Genomic DNA, 18,945 nt, shown 5'->3' on the forward strand with positions numbered 1-18,945 from the left:
CGGACAGATGTCCTATCCTGCGGATGACTTCTGAGGGTGTTAGGATGCTTCCGCGCGTGGTATGAGGACGCTCTTCCTCTACTAATATGCGGGTGATCCATATGTCCCGCGGGTGGTATATGAGAGGCTCCTCTGTGACCCGCGGGTGATAATTAAGGGTATTTGGGTCTTTTTGGTACCCTACCTCTATAGAGGCCATATATGTTTTAAAACCTACTAACATTGATGATTATATAACCTCCCTAACTAAAGTTGAAATGGATGTTGGAATGTTTAATGATCCTACCCCTTCTAATTAAATCATTAACATCAATCGGTCTTCTATGGAATAAAGCTATTATTAGCAAATTTGACTCCATAAGTCAAAATAACATTTGAGATTTGGTTGAATCACCTAAGAGTGTTCATAACTAAACTAAATCCCAACAAAAAAAATTAAGACATTAAGAAGCACGATTGATTGTTAAAGGTTATATTAAAGGAGAAACCAATTATCAAAGAATCTTCTTACCTATATTACAAAAGATTTCTATAAGTATCATTATTGTTCTAGTAGCTTATAATAGTTAAGAGCTGTATTAGATGAACATTAAAACAACTTTCCCTAACAATCGGCTTACATATTTATTTGTTCATAAAACAACCAAATAGTTATAAACTGAAAGTCAAAGAACTATTAGTCTATAAGTCAATATAATCCATATATGGGTTAATGCAAACATCAAAATGTGATAAAATCTTTATTCAATTATTTTCATCAAAACCAAGTGGATTAATGTACCTACCTCAAGATGAGTGGGAGCAACTAAAAACAAACTTGTCCTTATATAGATGACATTCTTCTGACAAGTATATGTTACATATGTCAAAGCATTATTCATACATACTTCGATATTATAGATCTCAGAGATATTCCTTACACATGTAACAAACAATACTGCTCTACTTTAGAGGTTAATAGGATCACATAGATTATTACTTTATGCTTCATAAAGTTGAAGCCTTATATAAGTTCAAGTCTATACTCGTTTAGATATTACTCAAAATTGCAACACACTAGATATGTCTAGATTAATGTGGAGCATCTAAAAGAGTACTAAGATATCTTTAAAGGAAACGAAAGACAATAATTTAAAAGAAGTGAGAATTCAAACCGTTAGATTACTCTAAACTTTGTCATATTCATATATAAGAAAATGTAATTTTCGGGATATATTCTTGTGTTAGCAGATAAATCTATCTCATGGAGGAGTTATAATGAACTGATAACAACAATCTAAGTTATAATGACATAATGTGTTGATTAATCACAATGCAATCAGCAATAAATGTAGTTGAAAATTTATCAGTGGACAAAGTTTATTAACTCCATATAAATTATATATTGAAGATTTACTGTGATAAAGTCAGCTACCATGTTTTCTCAATCAGTAACAGTTCGAGAAGTGCTGCATAATAATTTTGATATGAAACTAATTATTCGTTTATGAACGAATTGAGGATTCTAAATTTTCGTATCGAATAAATTCATGATATGTTTAAGGATCCGATAACTAAAAGTCTCACCCATAAATATTATGAAAGAGCTTATGATAATGACGGGTTATTGATGACTATATATGTGCAACTGCATATCATACTATGAATGATTAACTATTAAATTTCCTCATCGATTTTGATTTGTACGTCTCTTAATATGTTCTGCATGCATAATGATATATAGACTAATTAATATACAAATCAAACGTTCTGAAGGGCTTACTTGGAAATTTTGATCATAACTTCTTAGGTTTTAAATAAGGACTGCAGTATGATTAATGGGGGTCTTGAGCTGATGTTCAATTCAATAACTGTATTTCTCTACTCCAGTTTGAGTTTAAAACTAAAATGAGTGTTAACTCCTGATCAGGCTTATCTAATACTCATAATAAATGATTACTCGGCCAAGTGGGAGAATGTAAGAATAAATATATTTTATATATTTTTTTATATGGCCATCATTATCATTTATATAATAATAGATCAAAATAATTAATTATACCTTATTATATATTAGCTTAGTGATTGTTGATGGGTCATATTACTCTTAATAGCTAATAAATGGTTTCCCCTTGTGTGTATATATAAAGAGAATAAATTAACATCATAACCTAATCTCACACACATAAGAAAATCATGTGTCTCCTCTCTCTTCTAAACCGGGTTCCTCTCAAGAACCCTAACCATCTTTAACTATACATCCTAAAGGGGAACTCGACCAAGCTGACAATCATGTCGTCTACATCCTTCTCTGTTGCGGTTACTATTCTCTCTGCTGTAACAGGTTCATAAGTTTAATATTTATTATGTTTTCTATTACTTACATGAAGAACTGATCAATATATTAGGCTTGAAAAGTTGGATCTAAGACATAAACAAAAATATGGATGGGGTAGTTGGGCCTTTGAGTCTAAGAAAATGAAAGAAGATTTGAGGGGTTCTATGTAGAGGTACACAAAAAACCCGTATCCGAAACCGGACCCGAAAATAATACCCGGAACCGTTTTTTTATACCCGGGTATTCTATACCCGAAACCAGAACCGACCCTACCCGTAGGGTTGGATAGGGTATGCATTTTGAGGTCAATACCCGTACCCGAAACTGTACCCGATTTATACACGTAAATACCCGGACCCGGTCATACTCTATACCCGATACCCGGTTATATCCGATACTCGATACCAATTTTCTAATAACCGAAATAATACATGAGTTTTTATAGTACATTTTTATGTTACTTCATAACTTTTATGTTTAAGTTTTTTTAAAATGCATATTACTAAGTAAACAATTTGTAATTAAGTGGATTTATGGTTTTTGTAATATAGTTTAATTATTTTTATAAATTACAAAGAAAATTCAAATTTTAAACAAATTAAAAAATGTATAAAAAAATTAAAAATTCAAAACTGGGTATTAATACCCGGTCGTACCCGGTTCCAATATCCGAACCCGATCATACCCTACCTAGGTACATAAGGTAGAGTTTTTCTTCTCAATACCCTACCCGAACCCTACCCGATTTCTCTCAATACCCGATTTTTCAATACCCGATCATACCCGAACCCGGTTCCACACCCGAACCCGAGTATTAAAAAAAACTCAATCTATGAACATCTAGTGCTGTGTATGCCTCCTAACCCAACACTATATTTACCCCTAATTCTTTGTAACTGGAATAAATTTTTAAATGCCAATAATCAATCAGTTGACAAATAATATACTTTTTTTCTTTACATACTAAATTATTATTTGTGCAACAAGATACAAAATTAAAATTGAAGCGGAAAATTATCAAATGACACACCAAAAAATTGATATCTCATAATCCCATCATTGAACTCGTTTGCAACTCCCAATACTCTTTGGCCTGCTTCAATATTACCTTTCGTTCTTCAACTAGTCTTTCCTTAAACTCTTGTTTGCGCCTATAAATATAACCAACTTCAGTTTTACCCACACAAGTAGACGTGTTTGTGATGAAAAACTAATTAGATTTTTGAAAAGAACAAAATATGATGTACTTTTCAAGTAATGTATTTGTATTGTCAATTTCAACTACTCTTGTCTCACACCTGCAAACCAACTTTCTTTTAAAAAAAGAAAAAGAAAAAAACAAAAAATCTTACTACTTTGAAAAAAGAATATGTTGTAGAGTGAGAAAGTAACACAGAAAAATAAAAGTGACGGTCCGCAGTTGCTGGTGGCTTTCCGTCATTTATGGCAGCGACGGCGAACAACTACCTTTGTCGCTATTCATTGGTTCTATGCTTCATCTAACTGGCATGTACATTATAATGTTGTGACAGCCGGGTTCCATTTAAGAACCCTAGGCGACGGCGGTGGCAAGCCAGAAGCCTGTCGACACCTAAAAGTGGTTATCTGAACATAAGCTGAGCATCCTATAGAATAGAAATCTAAATGTGATTTCTAACATGTTAAAAGTGAAAACTAAAAATACCTAACTGATCAGTCAAGTTCAAGCATATATGTGAATTAAAGTTCAACCATAAAATACAATACCCAAAATATCAGTCTAGTTCAAGCATAAAATACTTGGTGATCTAACGGACTTTGGTCAATTTTGACTTAGAGTGGGCCTTTAAGGAATACTATGTACTGAATGTACGTTTACAAATTATTATAATCACTTTTCCAATGTGTTTAGGTGTTAATCCTATAGAAAATATGTTTATAGATAGAGAAAATTTCCAAAATAATCCATATTGGGAGTAAGAATCTGAATTTGTCTCAAATTTTGAAATTTTTCTTCAAATGTCCCTACGAAAACTCACGGAGCTAACACATTTGGATTCCCGTCGATAGATTCCATTAGCCACTAATATGCTGACACGTGTGGTATCTCTGACCCCACCCGTTACTTTTCTAAGCAAATCCATCGAACCCGTTAGATTTGGTAGGAAAACCGTCTCTGTGAAAACCAACTCCTCCGTGATGTTTCATCTTGTTTTCATCTTCTCCGTAAGTTTTCCAAAAAAGTTGAAAATCATGTTTTTTTGAAATTCATCTGATCAGACAAATTTCACGTGAATTTTATCTTTGAAAACGAATTTCAAGATCCAACCACCACCCACATGGCTTCTCTCACTCCCGGTGTTCTCTCCAAACTCCTCCAAATCCTACACAATCTCGCTACTAAAGTTATCGGCCACCACCGTACACCTCTCGTCCAAGTCATCGCCATTTTATCCAAACACGACATCATCGATTTTACCAACCGAAACAACGAGGCTTTTATATACGATTATCCGACTCCATTCATTCCGCTTACAAATTACAATCAAACATTCAACCTAACTCTAATCTTCCAACAAATTGTTAACTTGAATCACAACCATTGAATCTTGAAATTCGTTTCCAAAGATAAAATTCACATGAAATTCGTCTGGTTAGGTGAATTTCAAAAAATCATGATTTTATCATTTTTTTAGAAAACTCATGGAGGACATGAAAACAAGATAAAACATCACGGGGGAGATGGTTTTCACGGAGACGGTTTTGCTGCAAATCTAACGGGTCGGGTGAATTTGCTTAGAAAAGTAACGGGTGGGTCAGACATATTACACGTGTCTTTATATTTGTGGCTAATGAAATCTATTGGTGGGAATTCAAAAGTGTCGGCTCCATGGGTTTTTGTAGGGACATTTGGTTAAAAATTTCAAAATTTGGGTCAAATCCTGGTTTTCTCTTCTAATATGGATTATTTTAAGAATTTTCTCTTATAGATATAAAAATTAAAAAGTTACAAACAAACCATTTTACCAAATTGTTAAAATAAAAATGACTAGTTTTGTATCATTGTGAATTAATAGCTTATAAGAGTTATAGCTTAACTAAGGTTGTTAATTATTTGTAATACTAAATGGTGATGTTGAGGATACTAAAAAATTAGGGGAGTAGGGGTATATAGTAGTTTTGTAAATCCATTTCGTTATTGGATGGAAAAAAGAAACACTTTTAGTAGTTTTTTACTTAACAGAATCTATATATACTATTAAAGCAAGATGCATTTTCCACTTTTTAACATTCTAGACCTTCCACATCAATGCTACCTCATTGCCATGTCACACATTATATTTCTTAATCATGCCAACTCATCCACTAACATATATTTAAACCATAACATTTCTTAATTTTTTACCCTAATCATGTTTTTCTCTCTCTCTATTAGGCTAATCTCCTTTCACCCTCTCATATTTTCCGGCTATGCTACATCTAGATTCTTATTAATCGTTTTCCGGTAAGTTTTGAAGTTGTAATAACCTTTCGATTGTTGATATATGTATTTCCGGCAACATCATATTTTCTTCCGGTTATTGTAGATCTAACATTTTTATCTTTATTTACATTGTTAACTGATTTTTTTTTAAAATCAGTTTAGATTCTAAATCAAAAAACGGCGATGAAGCTATAACAATGGATTTTTTTACGGTCTTCCGGTAAGTTTTTCCGGTAATCTTTTTCGTTAACTTTATTATTTCAGGTAATTTACCCGCTTGACAGTTTAGGTTCTAAATCAAAAAACGACAATTAAACTATAACAATGGATTTTCTTTACGTTTTTCCGTTAAGTTTTTCCGGTAAGTTTTTCCAGTAATCTTTTCCATTAAGTTTATAACTATAGGTAATTTACCCGATTGATTTACGTAATATTTGATTTTAGTTTCTTAATAAAAAACGGAGATATCATGGTTATTATCATTATTTGTTATTTTTCGGTAAGGCATTTAAATTTTCCGGTTATATATTAAATATCAAATGTTCCATAACATCAACATTAATATTCTACTTTATAATTTCAGGTGAATGTCACGGGTTATACAACCTAATTTCAATTTAAATTCTACGAAAAATTTGTGATACCATGGTTATTCTCACAATATCGTTTTTCCGGTAACACCTTTAAACTTTTCCGGTTATTAATTATAATTTAAATAATCCACAATATAAATACTAATATTCGATTTTATTATTTCAGGTTATTGTCCCACTCATATTATCTAATTTCACGGATTGATGATGACTTTATTCGATGTATATTTTTATATCGATGTATATTTATTTTTTGAATAGTCATGTATATTCATTTTCATTCATTTTTTATGTATATCGGAGATTCATTTTTTTCCGGCGTGCGTTAATAAAATACATATTTAATTATCCCATTAATACAATTTATTTAGTTTGACTTTCCTTAATTGTTATAATAACCGAATATTGACATCAATATTGAATATACATTAATTATCCCATTATCACACTTTAATTAACATTAATATTGAATATTGACTTTCCTTATAAATAATTGTCCATAATAATAATTATGATTTGACTACAATATATTAATTTATATAATTTAATTATCCCATTATCATATTTTATAAATATTTACTTTCCTTCATTTTTAAAGAAACTGATTTTAAAAATTAACTTCATTTCACCCAATTCAATTTTAATATGAGTTTACCGTAATTGTATATAGTTTTGGTATATCATAACAACTTAATTTGAAATTAATTATGCATGATTTACATAATAATAAGTTTGGTAAAGTTAACGGTCCATAATTGATAGATAATAATAAGTTCACTAATAAGTTCACTAATTTACATAAATAAGTAAATGGAAGTCTCGAATTTTTCTATGTTATATCTCTACATTTTTGGTATGTGATTTAAATTTGAATTTCTAATTAATGTCCATAATAATGGTTTGACCAACATTTACACGGAATATATATCAGCAGGTTTCCCATTTAAACCGTATTTTTATTTAGAATATATATGTTTGGTATATGATTTAAAATTGAATTTCTAATTAATGTCCATAATAATTGTTTGTCAAACATAATTGTTTCTATATATGTTTGACTAGCATATTAATGTTTATTCGTTCCGACATTTTTGTATATCCAACTGTTTTTTCATTATTATATTTACTATAACCGTATCTTAATAATTACAAAAAATTATAATTCAGATTATGTTAAATTTAGACATTACTAAAATTATACTTTATAAGTATGTTATTATTTTTATTTTTGTTATAACATATAAACTTAGCGTTCATAGTATTACAAATTCAAATTTCGTTCTAAATATTTCAAAATAATAACATATAGTCAATTTATAAAGTTTGACATTCCTTATTAAAAAAAAAACAAATGAACAACCCTTTTTTATGTTTTTAATTATTTCCATTTTTATAAACTTATTCCTTAATATGGTTTGACCGATATAATAAACTAATTATCCCATTATTACAATTTATATGGTTTAACTTTCCTTATTTGTTAAAAAAACCGAATGAAGAAGTTATAAATTAAATAAATTTCCGACCGATTTAAGTATTTGACCATTCACATTAAATCGTTTTTTACCATTCATATTAAATCGTTTTAAATTTTAAATAACATTTACATAGTCAATATAACTTTCTTGAAATATACCAACATGATTTAAGTACTTTTAAATTTAAGATTTGTACTCATAAATTATGTCCATATAAAATTAACATACATTTGTTTTTACTATTATAACGTTTTTAATTAAATATTCTCTTACAATCCATTATTATGTTATTAAAAGTTGCTAATAGTGTTGAAAATAGTAACCATAAATTTTTTAATGGTCTTAAGTGAAACATAATTTATGCATGTTTATACATATAATTGTGTATTTATCAATAATAATAAATTTAAATTTAATTATGTTTTGACCGAAATCAAATAATTAATTTGTATTAATTGTATTAACTTTGCTTCAAGCAAAAGAAAAGACAGTGGACACATTTTGGGTTTTAAAGAAAATGCTTATATATTATGTTGACATTTTGAAGTCAAAATATGACATTTTAAAATTAAAAGTTAGACCTTTCAATTCAAACATGGTTTGTTAATTTTTTTTTAAAAGATGGTGGTTACTAACTATAAATTTTTCAAGATGGTAATATTTAATTCAAAAACGTTTGTAATAAATGTTTTAAATTGATGTGCAAATAAACACGGGTACTATTTTAGAGTAATAAATATTACAGTTATTGATGTGTAATAAATGTCTTAGATAGTCTTTGAATGTTCCACTTGTAATAAATGTTTTAAATTGATGTGCAAATAAACACTGGTACTATCTTAGAGTAATAAATATTACAATTATTGATGTGTAATAAATGTTTTAGATATAGTTCATTTTTTGAATCAACATTGAGATAAAAGTTTTGTTGAATCGACATTGTGGAATTGTTTTATTGATTTGGAGACTAATTTCCTTTGTTTACTTATTATTGTACTAATGATATAAGTTATAAAATATTTTAACTTTTCATTTATCTTTGTTAATCTTTGTATTTGATTCAAATAAGTTATAATGTCTTATAATTCATGTAAAAGTATCATTTATTATAAGTACAACATTTGCATTTCATTAAATTTATATGATGTTACATATATATTATGTTTTTAAATATGTTCTACCGTGTGTAACACGGGTGCTATCCTAAATCAATATTGGAATCCAATTATCTGTTTCTTTTAAGAGATTTGGATTACTTGAAGCTTGCTAATGTTATAAAAGAAATGACACAATTAGATTTGAAAAATGAAGATAGTGATAAATGTTTTTCAAGATGGTAATATTTAATTCAAACATGGTTTGTAATAAATGTTTTAAATTTATGTGCAACTAAAAACACGAATATTATCTTAGAGTAATAAACATTATAGTTATTGATGTGCAATAAATGTCTTAGCTAGAGTTCATCTTTTGAATCAACATTGAGATAAAAGTTTTATTGAATCGACATTGTTGAATTGTTTTATTGATTTGAAGACTAATTTCCTTTATTTGCTTATTATTGTACTAATGATATAAGTTATAAAATATTTTATATTTTCATTTATCTTTGTTAGTTTTTTAATGTTTTTGTATTTGATTCAAATAAGTTATGATGTCTTATAATTCATGTAAAAGTATCATTTATTTATAAATACAACATTTGTATTTCATTAAATTTATATGGTGTTACATATATATTATGTTTTTAAATATATTTCATCGTGTGTAACACGGGTACTATCCTAAATCAATATTGGAATCCAAATATTTGTTTATTTTAAGAGATTTGGATCAATTGAAGCTTGCTAATGTTATAAAAGAAATGACACATTTGGATTTGGAAAATAAAGTTAGTGATAAATGTTTTTCAAGATGGTAATATTTAATTCAAACATGGTTTGTAATAAATGTTTTAAATTGATGTGCAAATAAATACTTGTATTATCTTAGAGTAATAAAGATTACAGTTATTGATATGCAATAAATGTCTTAAATAGAGTTCATCTTTTGAATCAACATTGAGATAAAAATTTTGTTGAATCGACATTGTGGAATTTTTTTATTGATTTGGAGACTAATTTCCTTTGTTTACTTATTATTGTACTAATGATATGAGTTATAAAATATTTTAACTTTTCATTTATCTTTGTTAGTCTTTGTATTTGATTCAAATAAGTTATAATGTCTTATAATTCATGTAAAAGTATCATTATATATTAATATAACATTTGCATTTCATTAAATTTATATGATGTTACGTATATATTATGTTTTTAAATATGTTCCACCGTGTGTAACACGGGTACTATCCTAAATCAATATTGGAATCCGAAAATCTGTTTTTTAAGAGATTTGGATCATTTGAAACTTGCTAATGTTATAAAAGAAAGGGAACATTTGGATTTGGAAAATGAAGTTAGTGATAAATGTTTTTCAAGATGGTAATATTTAATTCAAACATGGTTTGTAATAAATGTTTTAAATTGATGTCAAATAAAAACGTGTATTATCTTAGGTAATAAACATTATAGCTATTGATGTGCAATAAATGTCTTAGATAGAGTTCATCTTTTGAATCAACATTGAGATAAAAGTTTTGTTGAATCGATATTGTAGAATTGTTTTTATTGATTTGGAGACTAATTTCCTTTGTTTGCTTATTATTTGTACTAATGATATAAGTTATAAAATATTTTATCTTTTCATTTATCTTTGTTATTTTTTGAATGTTTTTGTATTTTATTCAAATAAGTTATGATGTCTTATAATTCATGTAAATGTATCATTTATTTATAAATACAACATTTGCATTTCATTAAATTTATATGATGTTACACACACACACACACACACACACACACACATATATATATATATATATATATATATATATATATATATATTATGTTTTTAAATATGTTCCACCGTGTGTAACACGGGTACTATCCTAAATCAATATTGGAATATGAAGATATGTTTTTTTAAGAGATTTTGATCACTTGAAACTTGCTAATGTTATAAAAGAAAGGGCACATTTGGATTTGGAAAATGAAGTTAGTGATAAATGTTTTTCAAGATGGTAATATTTAATTCAAACATGGTTTGTAATAAATGTTTTAAATTGATGTCAAATAAAAACGTGTATTATCTTAGGTAATAAACATTATAGCTATTGATGTGCAATAAATGTCTTAGATAGAGTTCATCTTTTGAATCAACATTGAGATAAAAGTTTTGTTGAATCGATATTGTAGAATTGTTTTTATTGATTTGGAGACTAATTTCCTTTGTTTACTTATTATTTGTACTAATGATATAAGTTATAAAATATTTTATCTTTTCATTTATCTTTGTTATTTTTTGAATGTTTTTGTATTTTATTCAAATAAGTTATGATGTCTTATAATTCATGTAAATGTATCATTTATTTATAAATACAACATTTGCATTTCATTAAATTTATATGATGTTACACACACACACACACACACACACACATATATATATATATATATATATATATATATATATATATATATATTATGTTTTTAAATATGTTCCACCGTGTGTAACACGGGTACTATCCTAAATCAATATTGGAATATGAAGATATGTTTTTTTAAGAGATTTTGATCACTTGAAACTTGCTAATGTTATAAAAGAAAGGGCACATTTGGATTTGGAAAATGAAGTTAGTGATAAATGTTTTTCAAGATGGTAATATTTAATTCAAACATGGTTTGTAATAAATGTTTTAAATTGATGTCAAATAAAAACGTGTATTATCTTAGGTAATAAACATTATAGCTATTGATGTGCAATAAATGTCTTAGATAGAGTTCATCTTTTGAATCAACATTGAGATAAAAGTTTTGTTGAATCGATATTGTAGAATTGTTTTTATTGATTTGGAGACTAATTTCCTTTGTTTGCTTATTATTTGTACTAATGATATAAGTTATAAAATATTTTATGTTTTCATTTATCTTTGTTATTTTTTGAATGTTTTTGTATTTTATTCAAATAAGTTATGATGTCTTATAATTCATGTAAATGTATCATTTATTTATAAATACAACATTTGCATTTCATTAAATTTATATGATGTTACACACACACACACACACACACACACACATATATATATATATATATATATATATATATATATTATGTTTTTAAATATGTTCCACCGTGTGTAACACGGGTACTATCCTAAATCAATATTGGAATATGAAGATATGTTTTTTTAAGAGATTTTGATCACTTAAAACTTGCTAATGTTATAAAAGAAAGGGCACATTTGGATTTGGAAAATGAAGTTAGTGAGAAGGTAAAATGGTTGTTAGAGTGTGAGAACTATGAGTCAAATTTTGATGATTTTCCAAACTTTTTGGAATCTGAAGATAAAAAGGTAACACCAATAACTTAGTTATGTAGTTGATTACTCTAATTTTTTTACTTTCATTGTTTACTTTGTGTTTTCTATTTAAGTTATTAGTTTAGTTCATAACTAGAAACTTCCAAAAACATACAATAAACTTTTATAATCATTTATTTTGTTGTTTGTCAAGTTGTGAAGGTAATTTGCTTTTTTGGTGAAATTTTGAAGAAGTTGATGGTTGGTGAATTTGTCTATATTAATTTAGTTATTTATCTATTTTCAACCCGTATTTCCTACTTAAGACTAAAATAAATCATATGTTGATCACAATGGATTACCTTTGTTGTAAAAGGAATCCCAGTTCGGACATGCACACTGATTTATTATACACTCCACTCTGCATTAACAAAAAAACAAATCAAATCAAAGAAAAATTGTACTGGAGACAGAATTTCTAACCTAAAATTATTGACCTATTTTTACAAACATAAAATTATGAAACTAACTAAGATATATAATTATATATATATATAGTCATGTTAAAGATGAAATGCGCATACAAGCATGACTAACGTGAATTCAAGGTCCAACATTCACTTTGGCATATATAACTGCTTAAATCTCATGTTGCGTTCAACTTGCTTCCTACTTGGATTAAATTGGAGAAATCATGCATGAACCATAATTCACATATCACCTTTCTTTAATATACGATGACTTTTGGGTTATAGAAAAATAACCCTACGTAGTTCGTAGTAGAAACTTAAAAGATAATTTTGTATTTTATTAATGTATTTTAACTTTTCTATTCAAACGACTTGTAGATGCGCGTTTATGCAAAAGCTTCAAAAACTATTATATAAAAATAAGTTTTATACATGTAAGAATTGTTTTAAAAAGGAAAACTTACTTGTAAAACGCATGGTTTCACAGTTTAACATTTTTTTGTGGTTCCCCAATAAACTCATCCCGTATGTGATACACATACACACATGCATGCATACACACACATATATTTATATATTTGTTTTTGGTCATTTCCTTGTCACTCTTTTAAAATGTTTTAATATCTACCTTATAGTCAAATATATGTACAATCCAAATAAATTATAACATATTAAAAGTTGTACTAACCTGTCTGCAAACTGGACATTTGGAATCTAGGCTTGCATACTTGAGTCCTTCAGTGATCAATACATTAGCCGCTAAACAGGTACAAGGCTTGCAAAATATATGTCCACAGCTCAAAGCATACGGTTGGAAGACAATATCCTAAATTAACAAGCGAACATTAAGATATTTGAACCACGTATTATAAATCCTCCCATGATCAATGATGCGTATCCTGTTTTTATTAATTGGCATTAGCTAGTTATATAAATATATACATTAAACTTTAGACCATACCAAACAAATAGGACAGATGAGACTGTACTCCAATTTCTCATAACCTAAAAGTATCAAAGTGAGTGAAGAGCCTTCACTGGTGAAGTTGAGATTAAAAGACAGTAGACCGATAAGCTCATCCGAAATTAAACTGTCTGAACCACTAAGATTAATATATAACGCTACTAATTCAATCAACCATGGTGATTGAAAAATGTCCAAGCGTTTTGCCTGCAATCTGGACTTAAAATTCGCACCATTTGAAGACTCGTGCACCTGTACGTTCATCAAAATTGGAACATATAATCAATGATTAAATAACAAGAAACATGAAATCTACAACGCAGATGTTTTAGCGTTACAGTTTCATCCACATTATAGGGAACTGAAGTCGACTTACTTTATCATACTTCTTGAGAATTTTCCTAAAGGCGAAAGCATTCATTACCCCAAACTGGATTAGCCTTAATCCTTTTTGTATGACTTGTTCTTGATCATTTTTGAAACAGTGAAACATTAACAAGCACGATAAGAATCTTGGCATACCCGAAGTAAAATGAAGATGAACAAGATGCTCGACTGTCAAACTAAAATAATCAACCATCTTTGAAGATACCAATGTTAATTCAGTGAACATCCAGTCACATCCTATAATGGTGACACAAACAAAATATTAGGGACACTCGGTGTATAATTGTTAGCAACATCTTTTAAGACTAAACAATCCATATGCATAAAAATGATAAGCACAAATTTAATGTAAATTTTTTTGTTTTTGTAAAGCCAAAAAGATAAAGTTAAAAAGAGATGAATTGATTGAAGTTTAAGTTGGGTGGTTGCATGAAGTTCTCCTTTCAAAAGAAAAAATAATAATAAAGAAGTTGGGTGGTTGTGAAAATATTGAAGGTTCAAGGACTGTATTAGAAAAATCGAAAGATGATGGGCTCATCTTGTTTGTTAAATGTTTTGTAGTATATTATAAATTATACTGGCAAATTGAAAATAAATAATCTTACATTTTGTGTATCGGCTAATAATAATCTCACCTTTAAAAATCATTACCAAAGGTGCAACATTTCAAATATTTTTGTCTCAATGGACCTCCGTTAACACTTAACGTAGTTAAGTTTTTTTCGAGTTTCAAACCCATGTTTTAGGGATTTTAATTGGAAAAAGGATATGAGTTAACTGATATAAAACTTATCTTGAAACGTTGTTTTAAATGACTTAATTTTTGTTAATTAGAAATTCAAACATCCGAATTGAAACACTATCTCGTCGTTTGGATCATTGTATCAAGATAAATTTTACATTAGTTAGTGGGAATTTGTTTATTTATGCTTATATACATAATAATGTGATTAGTTTGAAAACTTCTAATGAGAACTCGAAAAAACTTCATTTAACGATATTTAAAAAAACAATCATATGTTTTATAGGTAAGTTACACCTAAAAAATAAATGATGTTCATGGTGGTGCGTATTGTGTTTTAGTTCATACATATTGTTTATGGTATTTTACTTCATAGTTGTGTTTATTCTGTTGACAATATGTTCATAGTGTTTTAGTTCAATCATAAATGTTTTGCTAAGATTTTTTTTGTTAGTCATGTTCGCATTGATTGTAGTTACTTTGAAAAGTATTTATCAAAATAGGCAAACTCTTTTTTTTTCACTCTTAACTTATTGACTAAAAGTAATTCTTTAAATTGCTGGTATTTTTATAAAATTAAATTGCTAGTATTTTTATTTTCTTTTAAAAAAATTGAATATCATAATAATAAAGAAAAAATAACGTAAGGATTTAAAATATTTTTCCAAACTAGAAATTCTCAAATTAAATATTTATAAAGCAATTTTAAATAAGTATATAAGATCTATTTTATCATATAATTAACGTAGATTTAGTATATGTATTTTTATAAACAGATGTCATATAATTTTTTTTATATATAGATATTAAATTATTGTAACCATATATATAAAAGAAAGGGTTTGTATATAGAGGGCTTTTTATTTTCTTTCTTGCCGTTCAAGTGTAAAGTTTGTTGAGAAAAAATATTTTTCAAAATATAGTATTTTGTTTGGAACGTAAGTTATATGAGTTGTCGTAGTGCGTCGGTACCTTCACGGATCAAACTGATTTTAACCAAACAATATTGTTACCTATATTGGTATTATCGAAACCGGCATTGGTACTCGTATATGTATCGAAATTTTTTTGACATATCATGATTTTATTATTATAATTTTACTAAATTCTTTATTCGTATTTAGAAAAAATACAAATTTTTTTTCTTCAAAAAAATTATCCTAATGGTTTTTTATAAAATAAAACCTCTCTCAACTCTCAATCCTCTCAATCATACCCAGTGAAGTCTCACCAACAGCAAAGTTATAAGTAGGGTCTGGGGAGTGTGGGATGTAGGCACACCGTACCTCTATCCAAATAAATAAAGAGGTGACTTCCAGAGAGACCCTCAGCTCTAAAGTACATATGTATAAAGCAATACAAAGAAAATCAAAGTTCAACAGTAATATAAAATACTAATAATACTAATAATACTAATAATAATAATAATAATAATAATAATACTATATATATGTAAAGAAAATATCATTCTGGTGTGTGCCTAAAATAAGGAAAATAGAAGCCATAAGGTATTCATTTCTCCCTAAAAGTCCTTAACTTTAATTCTACTTCTCCAAGAATTCCTATCCTCAACCATGTCCTCGGAGAGTTTAGGTCTATCAAATCATGCATAATCCTCTCGTCCCAAGTCAATTTATGTCGTCTTCTACCCCTCCTCCCCTCTATAGTAATGCTTTCTACGGTTCTAACATGATTCGTCGTTTGTCTTCTCTTCACATGTCTAAACCATCTCAATCTCCACTCTCTTATCTTGTCTGCTATGTTCGCTACCTCTAATCTCTCCCTAAATTTTAAAAATTATTTAAATAATTTTTTTTAATTCTTTCTTTTAGAAATGTTTTTTGGGTTTTACAATTTGACTAAACTAAATAAAACACTTAAAATAAAAACTTGTTTAACAATTATTTTTTGTCATAAAAACAATTAATTAATATTCATATGTAAGAAAATAATGTATGACTAAAAAGACAAATAAGAGAAAACTAATTTATTTAGTTAAAAATGATTTTTAAAAAGAAAGATCATCAAAAATCTGTAAGAATTGTTTCTTGTCATATCGTAATAGAAAACAAAATTTTATTGAGAATTAAAATAAATTATTTAAATAATAAATTTAAATTGTAGTCTTTATTTTAGAAAAATAATTGGAGAATATTTTTTTCTTTGAAAAAGGCGATTATTTTTCTTATTAAGAATTGTTTTTTTTAATTAGCGTTAGGAGTGAGAAAAAAAAGAGTTTAACCTAATTTGGTAAATATTTTTCAAATCATATATATTGGTAAATATTTTTTCCCCTCCACCTATTTTGTTAAAAAAAACTCATTGAAATTTTACAAAACATCGTAATCTGAGAGATATAAAAGAGAAAAAATTGAAAATTATGGGCGGCTCGTGTCATAACATAAAATGGTTGATTAGAAAGAATAAGCAAAAACAAGGTGTAAAGTGTAACTTTTATATAATCCAAGCTTGAGTTTAAGTTATGATTTGATAGTAATTAGTAACTAGTAAGTACCGACCACTTTTTAGCTTTTACATTGCTCATATCATGGGCACCCAAGTGTGAAACCGTGTTAGACTAAAACCTTCGGGCACCGAATAGTGAGGGGTGTAACGGTATCCCCTCACCGAACGTCACATCATGATCACCCTTCTCGATCCCCTGATACATGTGTCCGACCGGTTCAGCCATTGGTGAAACAGCCGTTTAATCATAAACTTAATTATCTTTATAAGTTTAAGAATAGAAGAATGTAACTTACAAAGACATTTTTTATCGTAATCATCTTGAAAAGTCACATCCCCTTGAGAATTAATAGAAGCTCGATTATGTCTTTGGTGCCTACAACACTACGTGAATATTGACCTTCGGCCACACGAAAAAAGTGTGGACGTAGGCCTTTAGCCACACACATTTGGTTCAGGTCATATGTGGCCAAAGGTCGCGACACCATGGGTATGATATGGCCACACACAGTTTTTAGTGGCCTTATGTGGTGATAAGTGTGGCTAAAGGATACATGCATTAGTTGCTGGCCATCAAGAAACCTCTCCAATAAGTGTGGCTAAACAGTAGAAAATGGCCACATGACTATTTACTATGATTGACCATTGCACGTATAGAGCCACATGAATTAATGTTTCAGCCACATGAATTTTATAATAATGTGGCCAATAAGGTTGTGTTAAGCGTGCATTGTGACCTATACCGTGTGGATATAGCAAAACAATGGCCACTTAAATTTAATAATAGTGTGGCTAATTATATTATATAGACACTGGATATTACATTAAAAGTGGCTAACAATGTTTACTTGCCACTCAAACACTCCTTTGTAGATTATAGTGTGGCTATTTTCTTATCGTTTGTAACACATAATACTTTTCGTAATTTGAAGTGTGGCTATTGTCAAACTTTTTGTCACACATAGTGAGGTATTGTGTGGCTAATCATATCATATAGACACTGGAGGTTATTGTCAATATGGCTAAAAATGTGAACTTGCCAGTCAAACACTCTTTTGTAGTTTGTGGTGTGGCCATTGTCTTACCATTTGTCACACATAATGCTTTTGTAATATAAAGTGTGGTTATTATCATACTTATACTTTTGGTCACACATAGATAAATGTGACTATTTTATAAGTTTAACAAACACAATAACATAGATTCAAAACAAGTTTACATTAACAAACTTAACTAATAAGTTATGAATTCAAAACATTTGAAACTACTAATAATTACTACCGACCTCAAACTTTCTCATAAACTCATCAAATTGTTTTTGCCTTCTTTCTTCATTTTCCTCAAATTCTTTTTCTATTTATTCCATTCGGTGCACTCGTTCTTCCAACTCGTTTCTTGACTTCCTTTCATCTTTTTCCATTTCGGCTCTAACTTTTTGAACCTAAAATTGTTAAAATATTAGCATCATAACTAGTAAAGGGTTAATGTGAGGCGAAACCTCAAAGCACGAAGACTATCATGCACAATCACATTACACATAATGTATACACAAACAAAAACTTGAATCGACGACTCGTTGGTGATAATAATCAATGTCAACTGTACAAAAAAGTCCTAATATGTATTCACACATCGTATCATGACAAATCAACCAAACATTCAT

The 18,945-nt window shown here is 28.3% G+C and overlaps 1 protein-coding gene across 1 annotated transcript; it reads right to left on the reverse strand.

Moving 5' to 3' along the window:
- Nucleotides 1–3,362: 3,362 nt before the first annotated feature.
- LOC143543137 (putative E3 ubiquitin-protein ligase BAH1-like 1) lies at nt 3,363–17,508 on the reverse strand. Its single transcript, XM_077035528.1, has 6 exons — nt 17,445–17,508; nt 14,064–14,311; nt 13,685–13,939; nt 13,412–13,549; nt 12,616–12,674; nt 3,363–3,468 (listed from the first exon to the last, which is right to left on the reverse strand). The coding sequence occupies exons 1-6, from the start codon at nt 17,506–17,508 to the stop codon at nt 3,363–3,365; spliced, it is 870 nt and encodes a 289-aa protein (XP_076891643.1).
- Between the last annotated feature and the right edge of the window lie 1,437 nt (nt 17,509–18,945).

Source organism: Bidens hawaiensis, unplaced genomic scaffold (genome assembly GCF_021521415.1).
Source record: "Bidens hawaiensis isolate Kalapana, Puna unplaced genomic scaffold, B.hawaiensis_p1.1 tig00013069_1, whole genome shotgun sequence".
Classification (NCBI taxonomy): Eukaryota; Viridiplantae; Streptophyta; class Magnoliopsida; order Asterales; family Asteraceae; genus Bidens; species Bidens hawaiensis.